The 24,405-nt window shown below is 56.4% G+C and overlaps 1 protein-coding gene, 1 long non-coding RNA gene and 1 other non-coding gene across 3 annotated transcripts; all 3 read right to left on the reverse strand.

Moving 5' to 3' along the window:
- Window positions 1-226: 226 nt before the first annotated feature.
- On the reverse strand, window positions 227-538 carry LOC137302080 (uncharacterized). The gene is made up of 2 exons (XR_010958416.1): window positions 474-538; window positions 227-387 (listed from the first exon to the last, which is right to left on the reverse strand). It is a non-coding gene; the product is annotated as an uncharacterized lncRNA (long non-coding RNA).
- Window positions 539-577: 39 nt separating this feature from the next.
- On the reverse strand, window positions 578-2,863 carry LOC137302244 (zona pellucida sperm-binding protein 3-like). Its single transcript, XM_067971896.1, has 8 exons — window positions 2,720-2,863; window positions 1,710-1,825; window positions 1,519-1,622; window positions 1,250-1,427; window positions 1,038-1,164; window positions 878-957; window positions 675-796; window positions 578-588 (listed from the first exon to the last, which is right to left on the reverse strand). Exons 1-8 carry the CDS (start codon window positions 2,861-2,863, stop codon window positions 578-580), a joined length of 882 nt encoding a protein of 293 aa, XP_067827997.1.
- A 16,816-nt stretch (window positions 2,864-19,679) lies between these two features.
- trnae-uuc (transfer RNA glutamic acid (anticodon UUC)) lies at window positions 19,680-19,751 on the reverse strand. The gene has a single exon. It is a non-coding gene; the product is annotated as a tRNA-Glu (tRNA).
- Window positions 19,752-24,405: the final 4,654 nt, after the last annotated feature.

A 24,405-nucleotide genomic window follows, 5' to 3' on the forward strand; every position in this document is an offset into this window, starting at 1 on the left:
GACCTGCACAATGAGGGCCTGGCAAGCCTTCACCCATTGCTGCAGCCATCCCTGGACTGGGCCTGGATACATTATTACCAGCCAGTCTGCCACGACTTACATGGACCCATTAAAACCCATTTCACTAACAGGAGGAACTGTGGAGGAGTGCAGAGTGTTACCAACAGAATTGAGCACTCATTGCATGCTGATTGGAGCCAGATAATGAAAAATGAGCAACCAGCCATTAGAAGATACAAGTAGTCACTGATTTATTGGTCTTTGATAACTAGTTGAACTGGGTTTGCTTGTGTTTCCTGTACAGGAACAAGGCGATCAAAGAAGCAGAGATCAGAGAGACAGCGGTCACAGTCAGGGCCAGAATTAGGATCACCTCAGACTCCACACCTAAAAAATAGAACAAGAAACCAAAGGTCAGAGTGAGTGAAGGAAATACTGAGGGGAAAATGGAAACGAGCAGTCAGCCAACTCACCACCCGGAGACCTCTGCTGCATCCTTTGCTCAACCTCATTAAGGGGCTCAATTGCCAGGTCAGTCACATGAGGATCCAGAATGACCAAGGGTCCAAGTAAGGCCTCACCCTCCCACTTCAATTCAGCATCACTCTCTGCAATATCAAACATTCCAGTTAGAGAGTAAAGGGTGACCAACAACAAGGGGATCAATGTCCTACCAGGTCCAGATATAAGATCCCTCCTTCCTCTGGAATCAAGTCGGAATTCCCTCGTGGCACTGCAGCTGCCCAGATGACAACAGGCACACACGTCATTGTTGCATTCTTCCAATGGGGTCCAGCTAAACCAGAGAATCCGTTTATCAACCAGGTTGTCCATCACCCTTTAATCAACACATCCCTGAACGAGAGAGGGAACTTACATATTCTGGAAAGTACAAGCTTTGTTCATGGAATCGCTCCGATCCACTGCAGCAACTTTCAGGTGACAGGTGATGAAAATCTGAGGGACACATTAAATACAAGTTGTTATTTAGTGACCTCCTCCCAACATGGGGAACCCAATGTTTGGCTTCCTCTTACCAAGGAACGGTCATCTCCAAAGAAGCGGAACGCATCCAGGTCAAACTGGAGTTTGTCCAGCTCACGTTCACCTCTTGGCAACACAAAGGTTGAAAAGGAGTCCTCAGCTTTGCTGTCCAGGAGGCAACTGAAGATAGATTAAAAAAGGGACAAAGTGAATTCAGTGAACCCATTGAGACATAACCAGCTGGAGAAAGCAGAGAGCTCCTTACCCATGGTAGTCAATGATGTTGTATCTTGGGGTGGAATCCTTGTCTGGGCTCAATGTAGCTGCACAGCTGTCAATGTAGAGCTTCAAGGGCATGTGGTTGGTCATTGAAACAGAGGCCTCAATGTGAATGAGGTCACCCAGGTAGTAGACAGTCGAGGTGCGCTCTGTAAGCCAGTCATCTGAAGTACAAGAGGGCAAGGGTTGGAGACAGTGGGTGTAACTCCCAGTGGGAAACGACAGAAAAGCACTCCCCATCCACCCATCACATACCGTTCATAAGACGCAGTGAGAATGACAGAAGCCCTTCTCCAGACTTGGTCGAGCTGAATGGGATCCAGGTGGGCTTGATAGGGTCACTGCTCACATTGCCCTTCCTGGAAGGACAGGAGAGTAATTTCAGGACAACTTCACAGAACTGCACCTGCTGTAGACCTTATTTGCCACAGAGTAAAGTTTCTTACCTAAAATAATGGCACTCAATTGGAATGATGGCTCCATTCGTTCTCACAATGACAGATCCATGAGCATTTGGGGTGTGGTTCAGGTGGGTGGTGTAGACCAGGAAATCTCCAGCCATCTGAAAGACATCAGGTTAAGGAATGAAGAGCTGGTCTCATTGGACAAAAGCTATTTCTGGTAATTTTCCTGCCCTGTTAAGCAGCAGTTTGAGGGGTTTCAGCTGTTCCTCAATGACACATGATTGAAGCAGCTCCACCATTGGTTGAAGTTGCCTCGAGCAGCCTCTGTTACTCTGCTCAGTCCACTTTCTATCATAGGGGACTTCAGGCCTGCAGTCAGAAACCCTGAAATGATTGGCACTGCCAGATTTGATGAGCATTCTTTCCCATGTAGAATAGAGCTTTCACCTTAAGGGGCTTCAAGTTAACCCTGATATGGAGCACAAAACAACATCACTTAAATCTCATCTGTGTCCGTGGAATCAAGGGGATTGGCAGGAGTAATAACCAAAAGTGGAGTTCCCCTTTAATACATTGTATCCCAATTATTATTCCACTTGTTTCATTTTTCAAGAGAAGTCTCAACAGGAACTTCCACATTGAACATTCATTGACCACAAGTTGAGGCAACAGGCCTGAATATCCACGAGAAGGCACGGAAAAGATAAATCAATTGAGGCACAAAAGAACAGACTGGTTTGGAGGAATGTCGGTAAAGGTTCAAGGTCAATAGAATTGAATCTCAGAGTTAGAGAGTAGTAATGACCCATTTAAGAAAAATGCAGTCCCTCAGTGACAAGTTGAAGTTCTTTTTAAATATAAAGCTAAGATTAACAGGTCAATATAAAGTAGTAGTTTCACACAGGGTGATATTTAACAGTGGGCAAGAATTTATACACTGATTTCATTCAGGGATCTCCTCAGTGGCTGGAGTTTCTGCCGACGTTAATGAATTCAGAGTGGGCAGTAAACGACACAGTGAAATTGGAGCAAGAATTGAGGAATCACATTACCTGCAATCTGCTGCCACATTCATGGAGCCCATAGTCAAAGAGGACAGTGTGGTTCTGAGAGTGGATCCCAGTTGGCCAACAACCTGCTGTCCCCAGGGTCAGGTCAGTAGCTTTAATCAGTTGCCTGGTTCCAAATAAATCCATGTCTACCCTCACCAGCAGGTTCTGCTCTCCACACTGCACCATCACAGTCTGCAGTGGAGACAGACTTCTCCCCTCAGACACACTGAAATGGGAACCAAAGGGAGGCACAGGGAGAGACTCTCTGGGGCACAGGGGTGGGTTTTACTCTTCTCCATGGAAATCTCTGGCCTCGAAACTGTTCCCAAATATCAGAGCAACAAACCACTCCAACTAACACCAGCACCGAGAACAAACCTCTCACTACAAAATCCCCCATGATACCAAACAACTCAACTATCCCTTTACCCACCAACCAACACCTTTTATACGCAACCTGCAGTCACCTGACTCCAATTCAATGAGTCGCTGTTGTGAGACGATTGGATGTCTTTCAGACTGATCATGGAAGCAATCATGATCATCCTGACTGAACTTTTTTTTTTTTTCTTTTACTCAATGGCAGTTCAGCCACAAACAGCTCCAATGCCGAGCTGGTGTGTCTCAAAGACAACCCAACAGAGATGTGATCAGATTTTTTTTTTTTTTTTTTTTTCCTTAGGCCCCCCTTTTATAAGAAGGGGGGGTGTGGGGTGTGCTTAAATACTAAAAACCAAATAAACCAAAACCAAGTGTTCAAATTAAAATTTTATTTTCCTCGTCCAGGATGCACTCCAGCCCCTGCGGTGCCCACCGGCCGCGGAAAGCCTCGAGCGTACCGGCAGACACCGCGTGCTCCATCTCCAGGGCCACCCGGGCGCGGAGCATTCCGCGGAAGAGAGGCAGACAGGCCGAGCGACCGCCCCCACGGACCACGATCATCCTAGACCTGTGGATAGCCACCTTGGACAGGCCCAGGAGCAGGCCCACGAGGACGTCCACCGACCTGCCCGCCCCCCTCCTCACCGGGCGGCCAAAGATCAGGAGCGTGGGACTGAAGTGCAGCCAGAACTTGAGGAGCAGCCCCTTCAAATAATGGAACAGGGGCTGCAGTCTCGCACACCCAGTGTACAGATGGAACACGGACTCCTCCAGGCCGCAGAAATCACAAGCGGCCTGGGTGTCCGTGAAATGGCGTAACCGCCGGTTGCACGCGACTGCTCCGTGCGCCACCCTCCACCCCAGATCCCCAAAGTAACACGGGAGGACCCCTGTATAGAGAGCCTCCCAATGGGGACCCCCGTCTCCGCCGGACGGCAGGATGGTACGCCAGGGCGTGTCCGGCCGAGAGACGAGGGCGGGGAAGTGGATGGTGTGCAGGAGCAGCCCGTACAGGAAATCCCTCCGCGCGGTGTGAAACGGCACGGAGGGAATTTCCGAGAGACGACTCAAGTTGTGAGGCGCGGCCCCCCGAGGGAGGTTCCGGGGTTTGGCGCCGAGGAGGAACTCCGTCCGAACGGGGGTCAGGTCGGACGGGATGGCTCCGCACGCCTGAGCCGCCTCCACATCCCGAGTGGAGTCAGGGCCGAGCGCCGATTTCAACGCCCGGATGGCGATGGCCGCGTCCTCGGCACGCCACGAGGACATCCGTGCGGCGAGCGCCCACGGCTCCAACCAACCCGACCCACCGCCATCCAGGACGTCCCTGACTCTGGTCACCCGACCGGCCACGGCCCTCCGCACCGACAGCCGCGAGTGGCCGAAGCCGATATCACGGAGGAACGGATTCCCGAGCAGCGGCTCCTGCAGGACGGCCGCTACCCCCGACGGGCGAGAGCTCCGACCGGAGGCGACCATGTTCCAGACCCTGAGCAGATCCTGGTAAAAGACAGGCAGCTCCTGCAAAGACGTGCGGCCGCCCACCAGCGAGATGAACAGGAGCTGCGTGTCGTAGTTCAGGCCGTGCAGCTGGCGGAAAAAATACGTCGCCAGCGCACGCCATCTAAGAGGACGCTCAACGTACAGGTATCGCCGCAGCGTCCGAAGGCGGAAAGTTGCCACCTGGGTGCGGACGCACACCAGCCCCTGACCGCCCTCCCTAAGCGGGAGACTCAGGACCGCGGCAGCGACCCAGTGTATCCCTCTGGCCCAGAAGAAGTCGACAAACTTCTTCTGAATTTTGGTGACAAACTCAGGGGGGGGGGTCAAAGTGACCAACCGGTACCACAACATGGCGGCCACCAGCTGGTTTATGACCAGCACACGACCCCTGTAGGATAACACTCGGAGCAGTCCTGTCCAGCGCGCCAGGCGAGCGGCGACCTTGGCCTCCAGCTCTTCCCAGTTCGCCGGCCAGGCTTCCTCGGCAGGGCCGAGGTAGACTCCCAGGTACCGGAGGTGCGTGGTACTCCAGGCGAAAGGCCTGAGCTCCTCCGGCAGGGAGTCCACCCGCCACTGACCCACCAGGAGTCCGGAACATTTCTCCCAGTTGATCCTTGCGGAAGACGCCGCAGAGTAGACCTCTTGGCACTCGCGCATCCTCCGCAAGTCAAGGGGATCCGTGACCACGAGGAGCACGTCGTCGGCGTAAGCCGAAAGGACGACCTCCACGTCCGGCTCGCGCAGAGCCAGTCCCGACAACCTCTTGCGCAAGAGGTGCAGGAAAGGCTCCACGCAGACGGCGTATAATTGGCCGGACATGGGGCACCCCTGACGCACTCCTCTCCCGAAGCGAAGGGGCGCCGTCAAGGATCCGTTAACCTTAATCAGACACTCCGCGGCGGCGTACAGAAGTCGGATCCGGGCGACGAAATGCGACCCGAACCCGAAAGCGCGCAGAGTCCCGAATAGATACTCGTGATCCACCCTGTCGAACGCCTTCTCCTGATCTAAGGAAAGGAAGGCGACCGACAGACCAGCCCTCTGGGAATGGTGGATCAGGTCCCGGACCAGATGGATGTTATCGTGGATCTTCCGGCCCGGGACCGTGTAGGACTGGTCGGGGTGGATCATGTGGGCCAGCACGGTGCCCAGGCGAGCAGACATCGCCTTGGCAAAGACCTTATAATCCGTGCTGAGGAGGGAGACCGGGCGCCAGTTTTTAAGGTTGCGGAGATCCCCCTTCTTAGGCAGCAGGACCACGACCGCCCTGCGCCACGAAAGGGGCATCTCCCCGGTCGCCAGACATTCCCCCAGGACCCGCGCGTAGTCGCCCCCCAGGACGTCCCAGAAGGCCCTGAGGAACTCCACGGTCAGCCCGTCCAGCCCCGGGGACTTGCCCCTGGAGAGCTGGTGGAGGGCGCCGGTCAGCTCCGCCAAACTGAGCGGAGCGTCCAGACGCTCGGCGTCCTCCGGGCCGACCTTCGGCAAGTCCTCCCACAAAACTCTGCGCGCCTCCTCGCTGGACGGATCCGGAGAGAACAGAGCCTCGTAGAAAGATCGAGCCCGGGCCCTGACTCCCTCCGGGTCCGAGACGAGGGACCCGTCGTCGGCCAGCAGCGTAAGGAGCTGCTTACGAGCCCCCCGCCGCTTTTCCAGCGAGTAGAAGAAGGGAGAGCCGCGGTCCAGGTCCCGCAGGAGCTGGAGCCGCGACCTCACGTACGCTCCTCGGGACCCGACCAGTTGCAGGTCCCTCAGAGCGTCCTTCCTCTCCTCGTACACCTGCCGCAGGGCCGGATCCTCGGCGGCCTGACCGAGACGGGACTCCAGGCCAAGCACCTCCTGCTCCAACCGCCTGACCTCGGACTCCCGCCTCTTAGTCGACCCCCTCGCGTACTCTTGACAGAAGAGGCGGACGTGAGCCTTGCCCACGTCCCACCATAGCCTCAAGGAGGAGAAGCCTCCCCGCTTCCCTCTCCAGTCGCTCCAGAACAGACGGAACGAGTCCCGGAACCGCGCGTCCTCCAGCAGCCGGTTGTTAAAGTGCCAGTACGCGGACCCCGACCGGGCGCGGAGCAGAGCGAGCTCCATCCACACCAGGTGGTGGTCCGAGCACGACACCGGCCGGATGGAGGCCGACGGGACGCAGGAGGCGTACGCCCGCGAAACGTACAGGCGGTCGATTCTGGTGCTCCCTCCTGCAGCCCTCACAAAGGTGAACTGGCCGGAGTCGGGATGGAGATTCCGCCAGACGTCCACCAAGTCGAAGGACCCGACCAGGTCCCTCAACTTCTCCGTCGCCGTTCGGGCACGCGCGGGACCGGAGCGGTCCCTCGCCTCGAGGGTACGGTTAAAATCCCCCCCGAGGATAATGCACTCGCCGGCGTCGACGGAGTTTAGGTAAGTAGACACTTCTTCAAAGAAGCTCACTTGCTCGCCCTCGGACCAGGGGGCGTACACGTTCACCAGGTGAAGCGGCACGTCCCCGTGGCGAAGGGCTACGTGGAGCAAGCGGCCCGGCACCGGCTCCTTGACCCCCAAGATCTCCGGCTGAAAAGTCGGGGCCAACAAGATGGCCACCCCGCTCGAAACGCTGGCGAGGTGACTCAAGTAGACCCCCCCTCCCCATTCCAGGATCCACGTGGCCTCGTCTCCCGGAACGGTGTGGGTTTCCTGCAGAAAGCACACCGCATACTTCCCGTCCCGCAGGACCGAGAACTTGTCAAATCTACGGCGGGCGTCTCTGCCGCCGTTGATGTTGAGGCTGGCTATGGTTATCTCCATGGCAAGAGCACAGCGCAACCTACTTAAACCTAACGCGCGGAGGGAGCGGGGCCGCTAGTCGACCGCCACTCCCTCAAGAGCCCGGTGAGGAGGGATCTGAGCCGACGCAGCCCGACCCCGCCGTCGTCCCCTTCCGCGGCCACGGACGCGACGGCGGCCAGGACCGAGCGGATTAACTGCGCCGGCTCCGACCAACGGTCGAGGGCCAGCCGGACGCCATCGCGACGATGGCTCCAAACGGACACAAAATCCCGGAGTTCCTCAACGGGGATGAGGGGAGACTCGGTGCCGGGCACGAGGGCGTCCACCACCTCACTGGCGGCGAACTCTAAATCCTCCCCAGTGCCCACCACCGAGTCCCCGTCCTCCTCCGGATCATCGTCGCTCGCGGCCGACCCACTCCCCGCACAGGGTGCGGAGAACGAGACGGCCGCGCCGGCCGGCCCCGCCTCTGTCACGATCCCACCCCCCGGATCGTCGGCAGAGGAGTCCCCCCCGGGCTCCACCGGGGGGTCCGGGTCAGAGGGCGGCGCCGGGCGGGGACCCTCCCCCTCCTCCGGGCGGTGAAAAACAGGCACCCGGATATAGGGGCAAACCGGGGAGAACGTATACTCCAGTTCTCCCACCTCCCCCGGCTCCGTGCCCAGATACTGGGAGGAGGGGGTCTCACCACCCGCACCGCCACCGACCGACCCGGCCCGTGAGATGTTTTTATTAAACCCCGCCACCAGGTCGAGCAGGTCCTGGGAGAGGTCGAGCCGAGGGCAGACGAATCCGGCCTCTTCGGCCTCGCCCGCCCCGGCACCCAGGACGCCCGACCCGGTGAACGGGGTACGTATGTCTATGGGCGGATCCGCGACCCCCCCTATCAGCAGGGTCTCTCCATCCCCCCCGGGCGGCACGGGCACGATCTCCTCCCCCCGAGAGGCAGAAGACCCCCGCCGCTGTTTAGATGTAGCGGGTGGGGCCGCAGGATCCGCGAGTGGCGCCAACTCCCCATCCACGGGGGGCCGTCCCTTAGCAGGTTTCCCCCCCGCTTCCAGGGAGTGGCGCCTTTTCTTCTTTCCGGAGGGTCGCGGAGGGAGGGGGAGCCCCATGTCTGCTGGGGCCCCCACCTCCGCTCCCTCCTGACTACCCGCCAGCCCGGGCTCTGTCGCGACCGCGAGATGTTGATCAGCCGCGGTCACGACCACGGCCTTGGGCTGGCTAGACCCGTTAACGTCCCGGGGACCAGCCTCCTGGTGCCTCGTCTTCTTCAGCGCTTTTCGCGGCCGAGGGTGCCCTCCTTCCCCCCCCCCCCGGCGGAGGCCTCGTCGGCAACCTCCGCCCGCGCAGTTGACTCTCCCGACGCGGGGGCGGGGTTAGGGGGAGGAGCGGTGGCGGCGCCAGCCTTGGCCGCCGTAGCTTGTTTGGCGGCCTGGGAGGCGGGGCAGTTCTTCTTTAGGTGTCCCACCTCCTTACAGGCATGGCACCGCCCACCCTCCGCCGTCCAGAAGACACGGTAGGCTGTCCCGTCATGGAGGGCGTTAAAGCCCCCCTCCGTCACCTCCTCCCGTGCCAGTGTAATAAAGGCTTGGCGACGGAAGGAGTAAACATGCCGGAGGCTGTTATCCTTGAGGCCGAGCGTCAGCGGCGTTATCCCCGACCTCACCTCCCCCAGTTGACGCAGGTGGGGGAGGAGGAGCTCATCCGGAAGGAAGGGCGGGACGTTGGAGATGACAACCCGCTGCGCGGTGGCCTCCAGCGGGTCCACCGGCAGGAAAGTCCCGCCCACCGTGAGCCCCTTGCTCAGGGCCAGGGACACCGCCCGCTCGGACCTCAAAAAGACAACAGCCTTCCCGTAGACCTTGGAGGCCGCAACGATGGCCGAGGGGCCGACAACCTCGGCCATGGCCTTCACGCAGGCCTCAATGGTCATGTTGGGGTGGGCGTAGGCCTTGACCCCATTCTTCCTCGTCAAGAGGCGAAACGGCGCCGGCCCAGCAGGAGCGGCAGAAACAGCAGGAGCGGCCGCCGCGGCAACTCCCGCATACGTCCTGCTGGGTCCCGGCACCGGCGAAGATGGTGACGCCATAGTCTCAGGCCGATGGATGGAGACGGCCTTAATGGACGTCGGGATAACCGCCTCTCCCACGTCTGCCAATATTAATTTGGGAGAGGGGCTCCTTTGTCCGATGTTTATGTCTTAAAAGGTATAGCTCGCAAGAGCAGGAGAGCAAGTGAGGGAGGGATGGCGCCCAAAGAAAGGAGGGAGTCCGCAGGGGTGGGCTGCCGCTGAAGTGGGTCGAAGAGGGGCGGGGCTGCACCTTCTTCCTTCTGGTGGGCAGTGGGGAGGAGATGTCTTCCCCTAGACAGCCGAAGCTGCCTCGGCTCAGTCCTCCAAGGATGGAAACAAAAGAAAAGTAACTTCACCCAGGCAGCTCCAGCTGTCCCGGGCCGGACACTTGGGGGGAAACCCTCTGTCCTTTTATGGTCTTCTTCCTCCCCCTACCTCCAGCCGTCCACACCTCACGGCGCCGACCTCCTCTTCCTCCCACTGGTTGGTGCTCTTTTTCTCCTTCTCCCTCCCTCCTTGTTGATGGTGGTTTCTCCTTCTTTCTCCTTCTCCCCAAGGGACCCAGGCAAGGGCCTGCTCTCTCTGCTCTCTCTGCTCTCCACTCCACTCAGTGGCAGTTCAGCCACAAACACCTCCAATGCCGAGCTGGTGTGTCTCAAAGACAACCCAACAGAGATGTGATCAGATTTCGTCTGAGGAAAGTCAAAGAAACCAACAGCAATGGCATCACAGAATAATTCTCCAATCCCACCTGTATTCCAAAGCTCTGATTGGTTCTGGGAATCACACCCCACCTTCTGTCCTTTGTTAATTGGTGCCTGGATTTTTTTTTTTTTTTTTTTTTCTAAAAAACCAAATAAACCAAAACCAAGTGTTCAAATTAAAATTTTATTGTCCTCGTCCAGGATGCACTCCAGCCCCTGCGGTGCCCACCGGCCGCGGAAAGCCTCGAGCGTACCGGCAGACACCGCGTGCTCCATCTCCAGGGCCACCCGGGCGCGGAGCATTCCGCGGAAGAGAGGCAGACAGGCCGAGCGACCGCCCCCACGGACCACGATCATCCTAGACCTGTGGATGGCCACCTTGGACAGGCCCAGGAGCAGGCCCACGAGAACGTCCACCGACCTGCCCGCCCCCCTCCTCACCGGGCGGCCAAAGATCAGGAGCGTGGGACTGAAGCGCAGCCAGAACTTGAGGAGCAGCCCCTTCAAATAATGGAACAGGGGCTGCAGTCTCGCACACCCAGTGTACAGATGGAACACGGACTCCTCCAGGCCGCAGAAATCACAAGCGGCCTGGGTGTCCGTGAAATGGCGTAACCGCCGGTTGCACGCGACTGCTCCGTGCGCCACCCTCCACCCCAGATCCCCAAAGTAACACGGGAGGACCCCTGTATAGAGAGCCTCCCAATGGGGACCCCCGTCTCCGCCGGACGGCAGGATGGTACGCCAGGGCGTGTCCGGCCGAGAGACGAGGGCGAGGAAGTGGATGGTGTGCAGGAGCAGCCCGTACAGGAAATCCCTCCGCGCGGTGTGAAACGGCACGGAGGGAATTTCCGAGAGACGACTCAAGTTGTGAGGCGCGGCCCCCCGAGGGAGGTTCCGGGGTTTGGCGCCGAGGAGGAACTCCGTCCGAACGGGGGTCAGGTCGGACGGGATGGCTCCGCACGCCTGAGCCGCCTCCACATCCCGAGTGGAGTCAGGGCCGAGCGCCGATTTCAACGCCCGGATGGCGGCGGCCGCGTCCTCGGCACGCCACGAGGACATCCGTGCGGCGAGCGCCCACGGCTCCAACCAACCCGACCCACCGCCATCCAGGACGTCCCTGACTCTGGTCACCCGACCGGCCACAGCCCTCCGCACCGACAGCCGCGAGCGGCCGAAGCCGATATCGCGGAGGAACGGATTCCCGAGCAGCGGCTCCTGCAGGACGGCCGCTACCCCTGACGGGCGAGAGCTCCGACCGGAGGCGACCATGTTCCAGACCCTGAGCAGATCCTGGTAAAAGACAGGCAGCTCCTGAAAAGACATGCGGCCGCCCACCAGCGAGATGAACAGGAGCTGCGTGTCGTAGTTCAGGCCGTGCAGCTGGCGGAAAAAATACGTCGCCAGCGCACGCCATCTAAGAGGACGCTCAACGTACAGGTATCGCCGCAGCGTCCGAAGGCGGAAAGTTGCCACCTGGGTGCGGACGCACACCAGCCCCTGACCGCCCTCCCTAAGCGGGAGACTCAGGACCGCGGCAGCGACCCAGTGTATCCCTCTGGCCCAGAAGAAGTCGACAAACTTCTTCTGAATCTTGGCGACAAACTCAGGGGGGGGGGGTCAAAGTGACCAACCGGTACCACAACATGGCGGCCACCAGCTGGTTTATGACCAGCACACGACCCCTGTAGGATAACACTCGGAGCAGTCCTGTCCAGCGCGCCAGGCGAGCGGCGACCTTGGCCTCCAGCTCTTCCCAGTTCGCCGGCCAGGCTTCCTCGGCAGGGCCGAGGTAGACTCCCAGGTACCGGAGGTGCGTGGTACTCCAGGCGAAAGGCCTGAGCTCCTCCGGCAGGGAGTCCACCCGCCACTGACCCACCAGGAGTCCGGAACATTTCTCCCAGTTGATCCTTGCGGAAGACGCCGCAGAGTAGACCTCTTGGCACTCGCGCATCCTCCGCAAGTCAAGGGGATCCGTGACCACGAGGAGCACGTCGTCGGCGTAAGCCGAAAGGACGACCTCCACGTCCGGCTCGCGCAGAGCCAGTCCCGACAACCTCTTGCGCAAGAGGTGCAGGAAAGGCTCCACGCAGACGGCGTATAATTGGCCGGACATGGGGCACCCCTGACGCACTCCTCTCCCGAAGCGAAGGGGCGCCGTCAAGGATCCGTTAACCTTAATCAGACACTCCGCGGCGGCGTACAGAAGTCGGATCCGGGCGACGAAATGCGACCCGAACCCGAAAGCGCGCAGAGTCCCGAATAGATACTCGTGATCCACCCTGTCGAACGCCTTCTCCTGATCTAAGGAAAGGAAGGCGACCGACAGACCAGCCCTCTGGGAATGGTGGATCAGGTCCCGGACCAGATGGATGTTATCGTGGATCTTCCGGCCCGGGACCGTGTAGGACTGGTCGGGGTGGATCATGTGGGCCAGCACGGTGCCCAGGCGAGCAGACATCGCCTTGGCAAAGACCTTATAATCCGTGCTGAGGAGGGAGACCGGGCGCCAGTTTTTAAGGTTGCGGAGATCCCCCTTCTTAGGCAGCAGGACCACGACCGCCCTGCGCCACGAAAGGGGCATCTCCCCGGTCGCCAGACATTCCCCCAGGACCCGCGCGTAGTCGCCCCCCAGGACGTCCCAGAAGGCCCTGAGGAACTCCACGGTCAGCCCGTCCAGCCCCGGGGACTTGCCCCTGGAGAGCTGGTGGAGGGCGCCGGTCAGCTCCGCCAAACTGAGGGGAGCGTCCATACTGTCGGGGTCCTCCGGGCCGACCTTCGGCAAGTCCTCCCACAAAACTCTGCGCGCCTCCTCGCTGGACGGATCCGGAGAGAACAGAGCCTCGTAGAAAGATCGAGCCCGGGCCCTGACTCCCTCCGGGTCCGAGACGAGGGACCCGTCGTCGGCCAGCAGCGTAAGGAGCTGCTTACGAGCCCCCCGCTGCTTTTCCAGCGAGTAGAAGAAGGGAGAGCCGCGGTCCAGGTCCCGCAGGAGCTGGAGCCGCGACCTCACGTACGCTCCTCGGGACCCGACCAGTTGCAGGTCCCTCAGAGCGTCCTTCCTCTCCTCGTACACCTGCCGCAGGGCCGGATCCTCGGCGGCCTGACCGAGACGGGACTCCAGGCCAAGCACCTCCTGCTCCAACCGCCTGACCTCGGACTCCCGCCTCTTAGTCGACCCCCTCGCGTACTCTTGACAGAAGAGGCGGACGTGAGCCTTGCCCACGTCCCACCATAGCCTCAAGGAGGAGAAGCCTCCCCGCTTCCCTCTCCAGTCGCTCCAGAACAGACGGAACGAGTCCCGGAACCGCGCGTCCTCCAGCAGCCGGTTGTTAAAGTGCCAGTACGCGGACCCCGACCGGGCGCGGAGCAGAGCGAGCTCCATCCACACCAGTTGGTGGTCCGAGCACGACACCGGCCGGATGGAGGCCGACGGGACGCAGGAGGCGTACGCCCGCGAAACGTACAGGCGGTCGATTCTGGTGCTCCCCCCTCCGGCCCTCACAAAGGTGAACTGGCCGGAGTCGGGATGGAGATTCCGCCAGACGTCCACCAAGTCGAAGGACCCGACCAGGTCCCTCAACTTCTCCGTCGCCGTTCGGGCACGCGCGGGACCGGAGCGGTCCCTCGCCTCGAGGGTACGGTTAAAATCCCCCCCGAGGATAATGCACTCGCCGGCGTCGACGGAGTTCAGGTAAGTAGACACTTCCTCAAAGAAGCTCACTTGCTCGCCCTCGGACCAGGGGGCGTACACGTTCACCAGGTGAAGCGGCACGTCCCCGTGGCGAAGGGCTACGTGGAGCAAGCGGCCCGGCACCGGCTCCTTGACCCCCAAGATCTCCGGCTGAAAAGTCGGGGCCAACAAGATGGCCACCCCGCTCGAAACGCTGGCGAGGTGACTCAAGTAGACCCCCCCTCCCCATTCCAGGATCCACGTGGCCTCGTCTCCCGGAACGGTGTGGGTTTCCTGCAGAAAGCACACCGCATACTTCCCGTCCCGCAGGACCGAGAACTTGTCAAATCTACGGCGGGCGTCTCTGCCGCCGTTGATGTTGAGGCTGGCTATGGTTATCTCCATGGCAAGAGCACAGCGCAACCTACTTAAACCTAACGCGCGGAGGGAGCGGGGCCGCTAGTCGACCGCCACTCCCTCAAGAGCCCGGTGAGGAGGGATCTGAGCCGACGCAGCCCGACCCTGCCGCCGCCCTCCTCCGCGGCCACGGACGCGACGGCGGCCAGGACCGAGCAGATTAACTGCGCCGGCTCCGACCAACGGTCGAGGGCCAGCCGGACGCCATCGCGACGATGGCTCCAAACGGACACAAAATCCCGGAGCTCCTCAACGGGGATGAGGTGAGACTCGGTGTCGGGCACGAGGGCGTCCACCACCTCACTGGTGGCGAACTCCAAATCCTCCCCAGTGCCCACCACCGAGTCCCCGTCCTCCTCCGGGTCATCGTCGCTCGCGGCCGACCCACTCCCCGCACAGGGTGCGGAGAACGAGACGGCCGCGCCGGCCGGCCCCGCCTCTGTCACGATCCCACCCCCCGGATCGTCGGCAGAGGAGTCCCCCCCGGGCTCCACCGGGGGCTCTGGGTCAGAGGGCGGTGCCGGGCGGGGACCCTCCCCATCCTCCGGGCGGTGAAAAACAGGCACCCGGATATAGGGGGAACCCGGGGAAACCGGGGAGAACGTGTACTCCAGTTCTCCCACCTCCCCCGGCTCCGTGCCCAGATACTGGGAGGAGGGGGTCACCCCACCCACGTCGCCACCGACCGACCCGGCCCGTGAGATGTTTTTATTAAACCCCGCCACCAGGTCGAGCAGGTCCTGGGAGAGGTCGAGCCGAGGGCAGACGAACCCGGCCTCTTCGGCCTCGCCCACCCCGGCACCCAGGACGCCCGACCCGGTGAACGGGGTACGTATGTCTATGGGCGGATCCGCGACCCCCCCTATCAGCAGGGTCTCTCCATCCCCCCCGGGCGGCACGGGCACGATCTCCTCCCCCCGAGAGGCAGAAGACCCCCGCCGCTGTTTAGATGTAACGGGTGGGGCCGCAGGATCCGCGAGTGGCGCCAACTCCCCATCCACGGGGGGCCGTCCCTTAGCAGGTTTCCCCCCCGCTTCCAGGGAGTGGCGCCTTTTCTTCTTGCCGGAGGGTCGCGGAGGGAGGGGGAGCCCCATGTCTGCTGGGGCCCCCACCTCCGCTCCCTCCTGACTACCCGCCAGCCCGGGCTCTGTCGCGACCGCGAGATGTTGATCAGCCGCGGTCACGACCACGGCCTTGGGCTGGCTAGACCCGTTAACGTCCCGGGGACCAGCCTCCTGGTGCCTCGTCTTCTTCAGCGCTTTTCGCGGCCGAGGGTGCCCTCCTTCCCCCCCCCCCGGCGGAGGCCTCGTCGGCAACCTCCGCCCGCGCAGTTGACTCTCCCGACGCGGGGGCGGGGTTAGGGGGAGGAGCGGTGGCGGCGCCAGCCTTGGCCGCCGTAGCTTGTTTGGCGGCCTGGGAGGCGGGGCAGTTCTTCTTTAGGTGCCCCACCTCCTTACAGGCATGGCACCGCCCACCCTCCGCCGTCCAGAAGACACGGTAGGCTGTCCCGTCATGGAGGGCGTTAAAGCCCCCCTCCGTCACCTCCTCCCGTGCCAGTGTAATAAAGGCTTGGCGACGGAAGGAGTAAACATGCCGGAGGCTGTTATCCTTGAGGCCGAGCGTCAGCGGCGTTATCCCCGACCTCACCTCCCCCAGTTGACGCAGGTGGGGGAGGAGGAGCTCATCCGGAAGGAAGGGCGGGACGTTGGAGATGACAACCCGCTGCGCGGTGGCCTCCAGCGGGTCCACCGGCAGGAAAGTCCCGCCCACCGTGAGCCCCTTGCTCAGGGCCAGGGACACCGCCCGCTCGGACCTCAAAAAGACAACAGCCTTCCCGTAGACCTTGGAGGCCGCAACGATGGCCGAGGGGCCGACAACCTCGGCCATGGCCTTCACGCAGGCCTCAATGGTCATGTTGGGGTGGGCGTAGGCCTTGACCCCATTCTTCCTCGTCAAGAGGCGAAACGGCGCCGGCCCAGCAGGAGCGGCAGAAACAGCAGGAGCGGCCGCCGCGGCAACTCCCGCATACGTCCTGCTGGGTCCCGGCACCGGCGAAGATGGTGACGCCATAGTCTCAGGCCGATGGATGGAGACGGCCTTAATGGACGTCGGGATAACCGCCTCTCCCACGTCTGCCAATATTAATTTGGGAGAGGGGCTCCTTTGTCCGATGTTTATGCCTTAAGAGGTATAGCTCACAAGAGCAGGAGAGCAAGTGAGGGAGGGATGGCGCCCAAAGAAAGGAGAGAGTCCGCAGGGGTGGGCTGCCGCTGAAGTGGGTCGAAGAGGGGCGGGGCTGCACCTTCTTCCTTCTGGTGGGCAGTGGGGAGGAGATGTCTTCCCCTAGACAGCCGAAGCTGCCTCGGCTCAGTCCTCCAAGGATGGAAACAAAAGAAAAGTAACTTCACCCAGGCAGCTCCAGCTGTCCCGGGCCAGACACTTGGGGGGGAAACCCCCTGTCCTTTTATGGTCTTCTTCCTCCCCCTACCTCCAGCCGTCCACACCTCACGGCGCCGACCTCCTCTTCCTCCCTCTGTGTTGACGGCCGAACCCGCAGCAGCACACCCCTCACAGCTGATGTTGATGGTGATGGTGTTCTCCTTCTCCCTCCTTTCCTGTTGATGGTTCCTCTCGTCTCCTTCTCCTCTCCTCAGGCTGGCTGGCTCTGCTCTGCTCATTGTCAGTACCACAGTGATTAACCTCTCACCACTAAATCCCCCATGATACCAAAGAACTCAACTATCACTTTACCCATCAACCAGCACCTTTTATACACTGCAGTCACCTGACTCCAATTCAATGAGTCGCTGTTGTGATACGATTGGATGTCTTTCAGAAAAAAAACTCAATGTCTTTAGAATCCTCCTTTCATTCAATCACTTCCATTGTCCTATTTCATAAGTTTCATTCGAAAGAAAGGAAAAAAAAAAGAAAAGAAAAAAAGATGGAGACAGTGAGCGGTGTCACTGAGTACAGAGATACAGAGAGACACCAGCAGAGGGAGGTAGAGAGCGGTGTCACTGAGTTCAGAGATACAGAGAGACACCAGCAGAGGGAGGTAGAGAGCGGTGTAACTGAGTACAGAGATACAGAGAGACACCAGCAGAGGGAGGGAGAGAGCGGTGTAACTGAGCACAGAGAGACACCAGCAGAGGGAGGTAGAGAGCGGTGTAACGAGGTGCAGAGATGCAGAGAGACACCAGCAGAGGGAGGTAGAGAGCGGTGTAATTGAGCACAGAGATCCAGAGAGACACCAGCAGAGTGTCCAGGAAACCAACCTTTTATCTGAAATCTGGGGCGGGATCTAAACTGCACAGTAGAGGAAGCATTACTGTATATCTAACCCGTGTTGTACCCTCCCTGGGAGTGTTTGATTTGACAGTGTCGAGGGAGCTTTGCTCTCTATCTAACCCGTGTTGTAACTGCCCTTCCACAACTGGAAAGTTTCTCCTTCTTTACTCTATGAAAACCCTTCACAATTTTGAACACCTCTATCAAATCTCCCCTTTACGTTCTGTGCTCTCAGGAGAACAGCCCCAGTTTCTCCAGTCTCTCCACATAACTGAAGTCCCTCATTCCTGGCACCATTCTCGTAAATCTCTTCTGCACCCTCTCTAAGGCCTTGACATCCTTCCTAAAGTTTGGTGTCCTGAATTGAACACAATACTCCAGCTGAGGTCTAACCAGTGTTTTATCAAGGTTTAGTATCAATTCCTTGCTTTTGTATTCTATGCCTCAATTAATAAAGCCAAGGGCCCCATTTGCTTTCTTAACAGCCTTCTCAACTTGTCCTGCCACCTTCAAAGATTTGTGTAACTACACCCCCAGGTCTCTCTATTCCCCCACTCCATTTAAAATTGTCCCATTTAGTTTATATTACCTCTCCTCATTCTTCCTACCAAAATGTATCACTTCACAATTCTCTGCATTAAATTTCATCTGCCATGTTTCTGCCCATTTCACCAGTCTGTCTATGTCCTCCTGAAGTCTGTTACTATCCTCAACATTGTTTATTACATTTCTGAGTTTCGTGCCATCTGCAAACTTTGAAATTATACCCTGTACTCTCAAGTCCCGGTCATTAGTATATATCAAAACGAGCAGTGGTCCTAATACCGAGCCCTGGGGGACACCACTGTATCCTTGCCTCCAGTCTGAAAAACAACCGTTCACCACTACTTTCTGTTTTCTGCCACTTAGCCAGTTTTGTATCCACGCTGCCATTGTCCGTTTAATCCCATGGGCTTCAATTTTGCCAACAAGTCTATTATGTGATTCTTTATCTTGCCTTAATCTCTCCCCGCATAGAAACTCCCCGACCCATATTCATGGCCGCCCCCTCGACCTTGCAATCACGTGGCCTCTCTACTCACGATCGTGTCAATCATGGATAAGGCCATCTCTGATCACATCCTTGTATCCCTCTCCATCCACATCGAATCAAAGAATCATAGAAAGGTTACAGCACGGAAGGAGGCCATTTGGCCCATCGAGTCCTTACCGGCTCTATGCAAGATCAATCCATGTAGTCCCACTCCCCCAATGCACATCACAGAATGAACTCAGGGATCCCACGCCACTTTCTATGAGCGGTGACAGGCTGCGGTTATGGTGAAGACCGGGACCCAGGGCTGAGGCTGTGGTCATCAGTTACTCTGGGAGTGGCACAGTCTGTTTCATGACTAGCCAAGGGTGAGAGTAACCCCAGGGAGTCAGGCTGGTGTTTAGAAGGGTGTGGGTTCCAGCTCCCGTTCCAGGACTGGGACACATGATCCAGACTGACTGTGTCGTTCTGAGAGGGAGCTGCATCGTGAGAGGTGCTGTCCTTTGAATGAGGTGTTAACTGGTAATTTGTGAAGAGCAGGGAGTTCTCCCGGTGTCCTGGCCAATATTCTTTCCCCAACCATCAGCACCCAACAAACAGGAGGTCTGCTCAATATAGCATCACTGTTTGTGGGATCTTGCTGTACACAACTTGGCTGCTACGTTCTCTTATAAAACGATAGTGACTGAACTTCTAGTGAAGTGCGTTGGGATGTCCTGAGGATGTGAAAGGTGCTATACAAATGCAAGTTCCTTGTTTCTCACAGTGGGCCGTGTCTCTTTCCTTGTCTCATTGAGACTCTCAGTTAATTGGTCCGTTCTCTCCGCAGATGGGGCCCGACCCGCTGAGTGTTTCCAGATTGTTCTGTGCGTGTTTCACTCAGACTCGGGTTTTACAGTAAATAATAAAAGGACTGCAGTCAGACACTTGGCCATGAGCTGCTGAGTGACCTGTCGGGATATTGTTGCTTGCTTCCCTTCAGCTTGTGGGACTGGGTTTTTGGTGCACTGTCCCTTCAAGTGCTGTGGTTTGCCTCATTTCTCAGTGTGATTGTGGTGCGAATTCAGAAGCAGCCAGAGTCCGGACTGCAGGCAAATTGGGAGGTTGGGACTAAAAGTTGACAATTCCCACACCGGGAGTCGAACCCGGGCCGCCTGGGTGAAAACCAGGAATCCTCACCGATAGACCATATGGGAACTGAAACACCCACTAGCAAGAAGGGCACTGAGACTACAACCGGAAAGTTAACGGACGATTCAAAGGAGGTATTCACAATTATGAAAGGTATTGACAGAGTATTTAAGGAGAAATTGTTTCCAGTGATGGAAGGGTTAATAACCAGAAGAGAAAGATTTTAGGTAAATTGAAAGACAGTCATGGGGGGTGTGACTAAGATTGAGACCATTCATTCAGCTGCCTCTGCAGCTCCCCTCCCTTCCCCGAGCCCACCAAGTTAATCTCCGATCTCCCCTCATGCCCTCTCTGAGCTCTCTTGACCATGAGACCCTCCTCCTGCTCCCTCGACCCCAAACTGCTGACCACCCAACCTCCCTTCCTGGCCCCATGTCAGCTGACATTGTTAATGGTCTCCTCTCCTCAGGTACGGTCCACCTCCCGATCAAATCTTCCATCATCACCCTCCTTCATAAAAGACCCACCCTTGACCCCTGTGTCCTTGCAAACTACCACCCCATCTCCCACCTCCCTTTCCTCTTCAAAGTGTTGTCGCCTCCCAAATCCATGTCCATCTTTCCCACAATACCATGTTTGAATCCCTCCAATCAGGTTTCCACTCCTGCCACAGTACTGAAACGGCCCTTGTCAAAGTCACAAATGACATCCTCTGTGACTGTGTGGACGGAGATTTGATCTTGATCTAACCCTTGATGCACCTGCCCCCGCAGTGTTTGATGGCACAATGTAGAGGGAGCTTTACTCTGCCATGTACTATACAGTATCAGTCTGTGATGGAGCAGAGCCCTGCTCTTTAATAGAAATTATTCTTTCGATGAGCCACTGAGCCCCTAAAGCAGCCTCCGCGACCCAAAGTCTGATTTCCATCCCACAGTTCCAGCAGTTTGCGAGGGCTGGGCCACGTTAACAGCAGCTCTCTGTTCCTGGTCTGGAGCTGAGGTGTTGTGTATTGTCCCTGACACAGGGACCAGACGGTGAGCTGCTGGCTCCTATTGTTCTGGGATCATTCCCTGCTGCTCTGTTCTCACCTCTTCACTGGGTCTCAGATTATTACCAGCCATCTTCCTGATCAATAAACAATCGGCAGTCTGACCGCGGAGATTTGAAATGTGTGAAACATTTCATGTGTCTCATCCCTGTCCCTGGACACAAATAAATCGGCCGTCATGAAATGGTCACAGTCCGTTTCTTGAGCCTTCTCCTTCTTAGAAGAATCTTTTAAACTCCTTGCTAAAGTGACCATTGATCTTAATGTCCTGTTTTGCGGTATGTTCTAGATTGTTCCAGGTCAGCATTGTAATAATTCGGGGTAGTTGAAAAGTGGGATCATTATTTTAAATCGAGATATTTATCACAGCCCCGCCCCCCAAACATTCAAACCACCGTTCAGGAGGAGAACCCCTCTGCTCGCTGACCTACATTGGTTCCCAGTCCACCAACATCTCAAATTTTAAATTCTCCTCCTCGTCTTCAAATCCCTCCATGACCTCGCCCCTCCCTATCTCTGTAACCTCCTCCACCCCTACAACCCTCCTAGATCTCTGAGCTCCTCCAATTCAGGCCTCTTGCGCATCCACGATTTTCATCGCTCCACAATTGGCGGCCGTGCCTTCAACCGACTGGGCCCAAAGCTCTGGATTTCCCTCCCTGAACCTCCCCGCCTCTCTACCTCTCTCTCCTCCCTTAAGACACTTAAAACCGACCTCACCTGTCCCAATATCTCCTTATGTGGCTCCGTGTCACATTTTGTTTGATAATCGCTCCTGTGAAGCGCCTTGGGACGTTTTACTCCGTTAAAGGCGCGATATAAATGCAAGTTGTTGTTGTTGGGGTGGAGAAAGGGTTTTCTTTCTTTTTATCACTCTTTTCTATCTCTCTATTTCTTTCCTTTCTCGGACTCTGTTTTCCGGGTCTGTTTACTGACACACATTACAATCTGTGTCACTCGGTGTCTAACAATGTGAGGCAATGTGTTTTATTCCCGCTGTGTTATCTCTCTGGCGGTTTGCTGATAAATGTTTAACTCGCGGCCTGTTCCCGTTAATGGTCACAAGCAGTAACAGACAGACAGAGCGTGTCTGACCGCCCTGAGATGTGGAAAAGGCATCAGTTTAGGACAAATGCATCAAATCAAATGTTCATCGGGCACCGAGAGAGACAAAAACCAGAGAGAAAGGCAGAAGGAAATAGAGAAATAAAAGCTAAATACAGACATCCTTGATGTCTCTCTATTCCATCCCCAACCGTTCAGTGTCGGGTAAAAATGTCAGTGCAAATAAATGTTTGAGAATCGGCCCAAAGAAGAAGAAACAAAATAACCCAAAACTGCCAAAACCCAAGATCGAGTGAGGGACCTTTAGATCTTCAGTCTAACGCTCTCCCAACTGAGCTATTTCAGCCCCACATCAAACTGGTCTTTGGGTCATCCTCTTGGAATAAAATATAACCCCGGGTGGAATTGCCCCTCCCGCTCATTCCTCACTTCGGGAGAATGAGACCGACCATCAAGGAGAGATTTTCTGAGACTGTCGTTGAATCTCATTTATATTAAACATTCCTTGAACTGTCTGCCGGGGGGATTCAGAGCTGGGGTTCGCCATGAACCAGCTTCCCCTCAATTCCCAGTTTTATCAGTGAATCGACCAACAAACGCACGACAGAGCTCAGGTTATGTTAATAATAAAAACAGAAAATGCGGGAAACACTCAGCAGGTCAGGCAGCATCTGTGGAGAGAGAAACATCCTTTCAGGCCGATGACCTTTCATCAGAACTCTCTCCACAGATGCTGCCTGACCTGCTGAGTATTTCCAGCATTTTCTGTTTTTACTTCAGATTTCCAGCATCTGCAGTATTTAGCTTTTGTTTTACAGCTTGTATTAATGTTCTGCTGATGATATCTTAATATTATCTTGTTTTTGGGCAACTTAAATCAGGTTCATGGACAAATTCTTCCATCATCCCTTCTCCCACATCGCTTCTCTCTCTCATTCATTCTTTTCTCCTTTCAATCTAGAAGAGGGCGGGAATCAGATCTCACCCCCCGAACCCTCCGCACACAGACCCCCGTCGACCACCCCGTGTGATCCAAGAGACAATTCAATACATTGCACTCTGTCTGAATACAGGGGAGATCACACTGTTCTGGACACGGAGTGAAATAAACTGCTGTTTATAAAAAGTTACGTATCACAACACGTGTCTCTGTCTCTCTCCGCCATCCCGGCCCGTGCTGTGTTATCCGTTCTCACCCAATGTGTTACTGGTAATTTTGTGGAAGTGCATGAAGGGATACGTGACCATATTAACTCTTTATTAACTCACATGATAGGATTAGCCACAAACACAAAGTAAGCACAATTGTGTAATTGCGTTTGAGCCTTGGTATGTTGATAATTAGGCCTAGCACAGCCTGGCCTTCCTTGAGATAAGGACAGAATATAATAATAATAGAGTTGATGAATGGCCATGAAGCCTTGAGACTGTCTCCAGTCTTACTTATAACAAGGAACAGGAATGTAGAGAGAAAGAAAGTAGCTGAAATCTGCTCAGGCCTACGTGATGGCTATGGATGTTCGGGGGCTGGCTCACTACTTGATTGACCAACTACCTGAGCAAATAAAGAATGTACGTGTACGCCCATATTCTGTAACAGGTGGGCGTTGCCTCATGAATTGTATAAACATGAGCTGTTTCATTGACTCGGCGAAGTTGCACCCTCAACCATTGTTTGAGGTGCACATCCACTTGTATACAAGTTGGGGTTCAATAAAGTTTCTCCTTGTACTACTTGTTTGGGTGTTAATGCATTTGTATAGTGTTAAGTTTCGACAGTTTTCATCAACATCTTTGAATGTGGCAGCACAAGTTTGTGAAACCGTTGAAACAGCATCCGGTTCCTTGGCTTAATAATAGAGAAATAGAGCACAAGAGCAAGGAAGTTATGTTAAACGTTTATAAATCATTGTTCAGGCCTCATCTGAAGTATTGTGTCCAATTCTGGGCACTATAACTTATTAAGGAGGTCAAGGTCTTGGAGAGGATGGAGAGGAGATTTCCCAGAATTATACCAGGGATGGGGTTTAGTTGTGTGGAGAGACTCGAGAACCTGGGATTGTTCTGCTTCGAGCAATGAAGGTTAAGGGTAGAAGTAATCCACGTGTTCAAAATTAAGAGGGGTTTTGATCGAGTGAATAAGGAGAAACTTCACCCACTGGCGGGAGGGTCGGCAACCAACGGACGCAGATTTAAGATAATTGGCAAAAGAACTAGAAGGGAAATAAGGAGATTTTTTTACACAGCGAATTGTTATGATCTGGAACGCACTGCCTTAAAGGATGGTGGAGCTCGATTCAATCGTAACTTTAAAAGGAGAATTGGATAAATACTTGAGTATCTCCCCACAGATACTACCTGACCTGCTGAGTGTTGCCAGCAGTTTCTGGGTTTATTTTTGAGCTTTCACTATCGCAGTTTTCCTGACAACCTGCAACTTGCCTCAAGGGCGCAGCTTCAAGCACAACTTTCTTGTGCTCTTCTCACACACAAGATCGCACTTTACTTTCCGACACACGCGCTTTAAAATCTGCCGTTTCCGCACACAGCGTCCTGCCCCACGAGAATTTGAAAGACCTTTCGCTCATGGCCTGTAATCGCTC

Source organism: Heptranchias perlo, chromosome 35 (genome assembly GCF_035084215.1).
Source record: "Heptranchias perlo isolate sHepPer1 chromosome 35, sHepPer1.hap1, whole genome shotgun sequence".
NCBI lineage: Eukaryota > Metazoa > Chordata > Chondrichthyes > Hexanchiformes > Hexanchidae > Heptranchias > Heptranchias perlo.

Coding starts and splice junctions, on each gene's coding strand:
- LOC137302244 (XM_067971896.1), bottom strand. CDS start 2,863: ATGGATTTATTTGGAACCAGGCAACTGATTAAAGCTACTGACCTGACC. Junction 1,428..1,518: donor CTCACTGCGTCTTATGAACG/GTATGTGATGGG, acceptor CTTGTACTTCAG/ATGACTGGCTTACAGAGCGC. Junction 958..1,037: donor TTGGAGATGACCGTTCCTTG/GTAAGAGGAAGC, acceptor TGTGTCCCTCAG/ATTTTCATCACCTGTCACCT.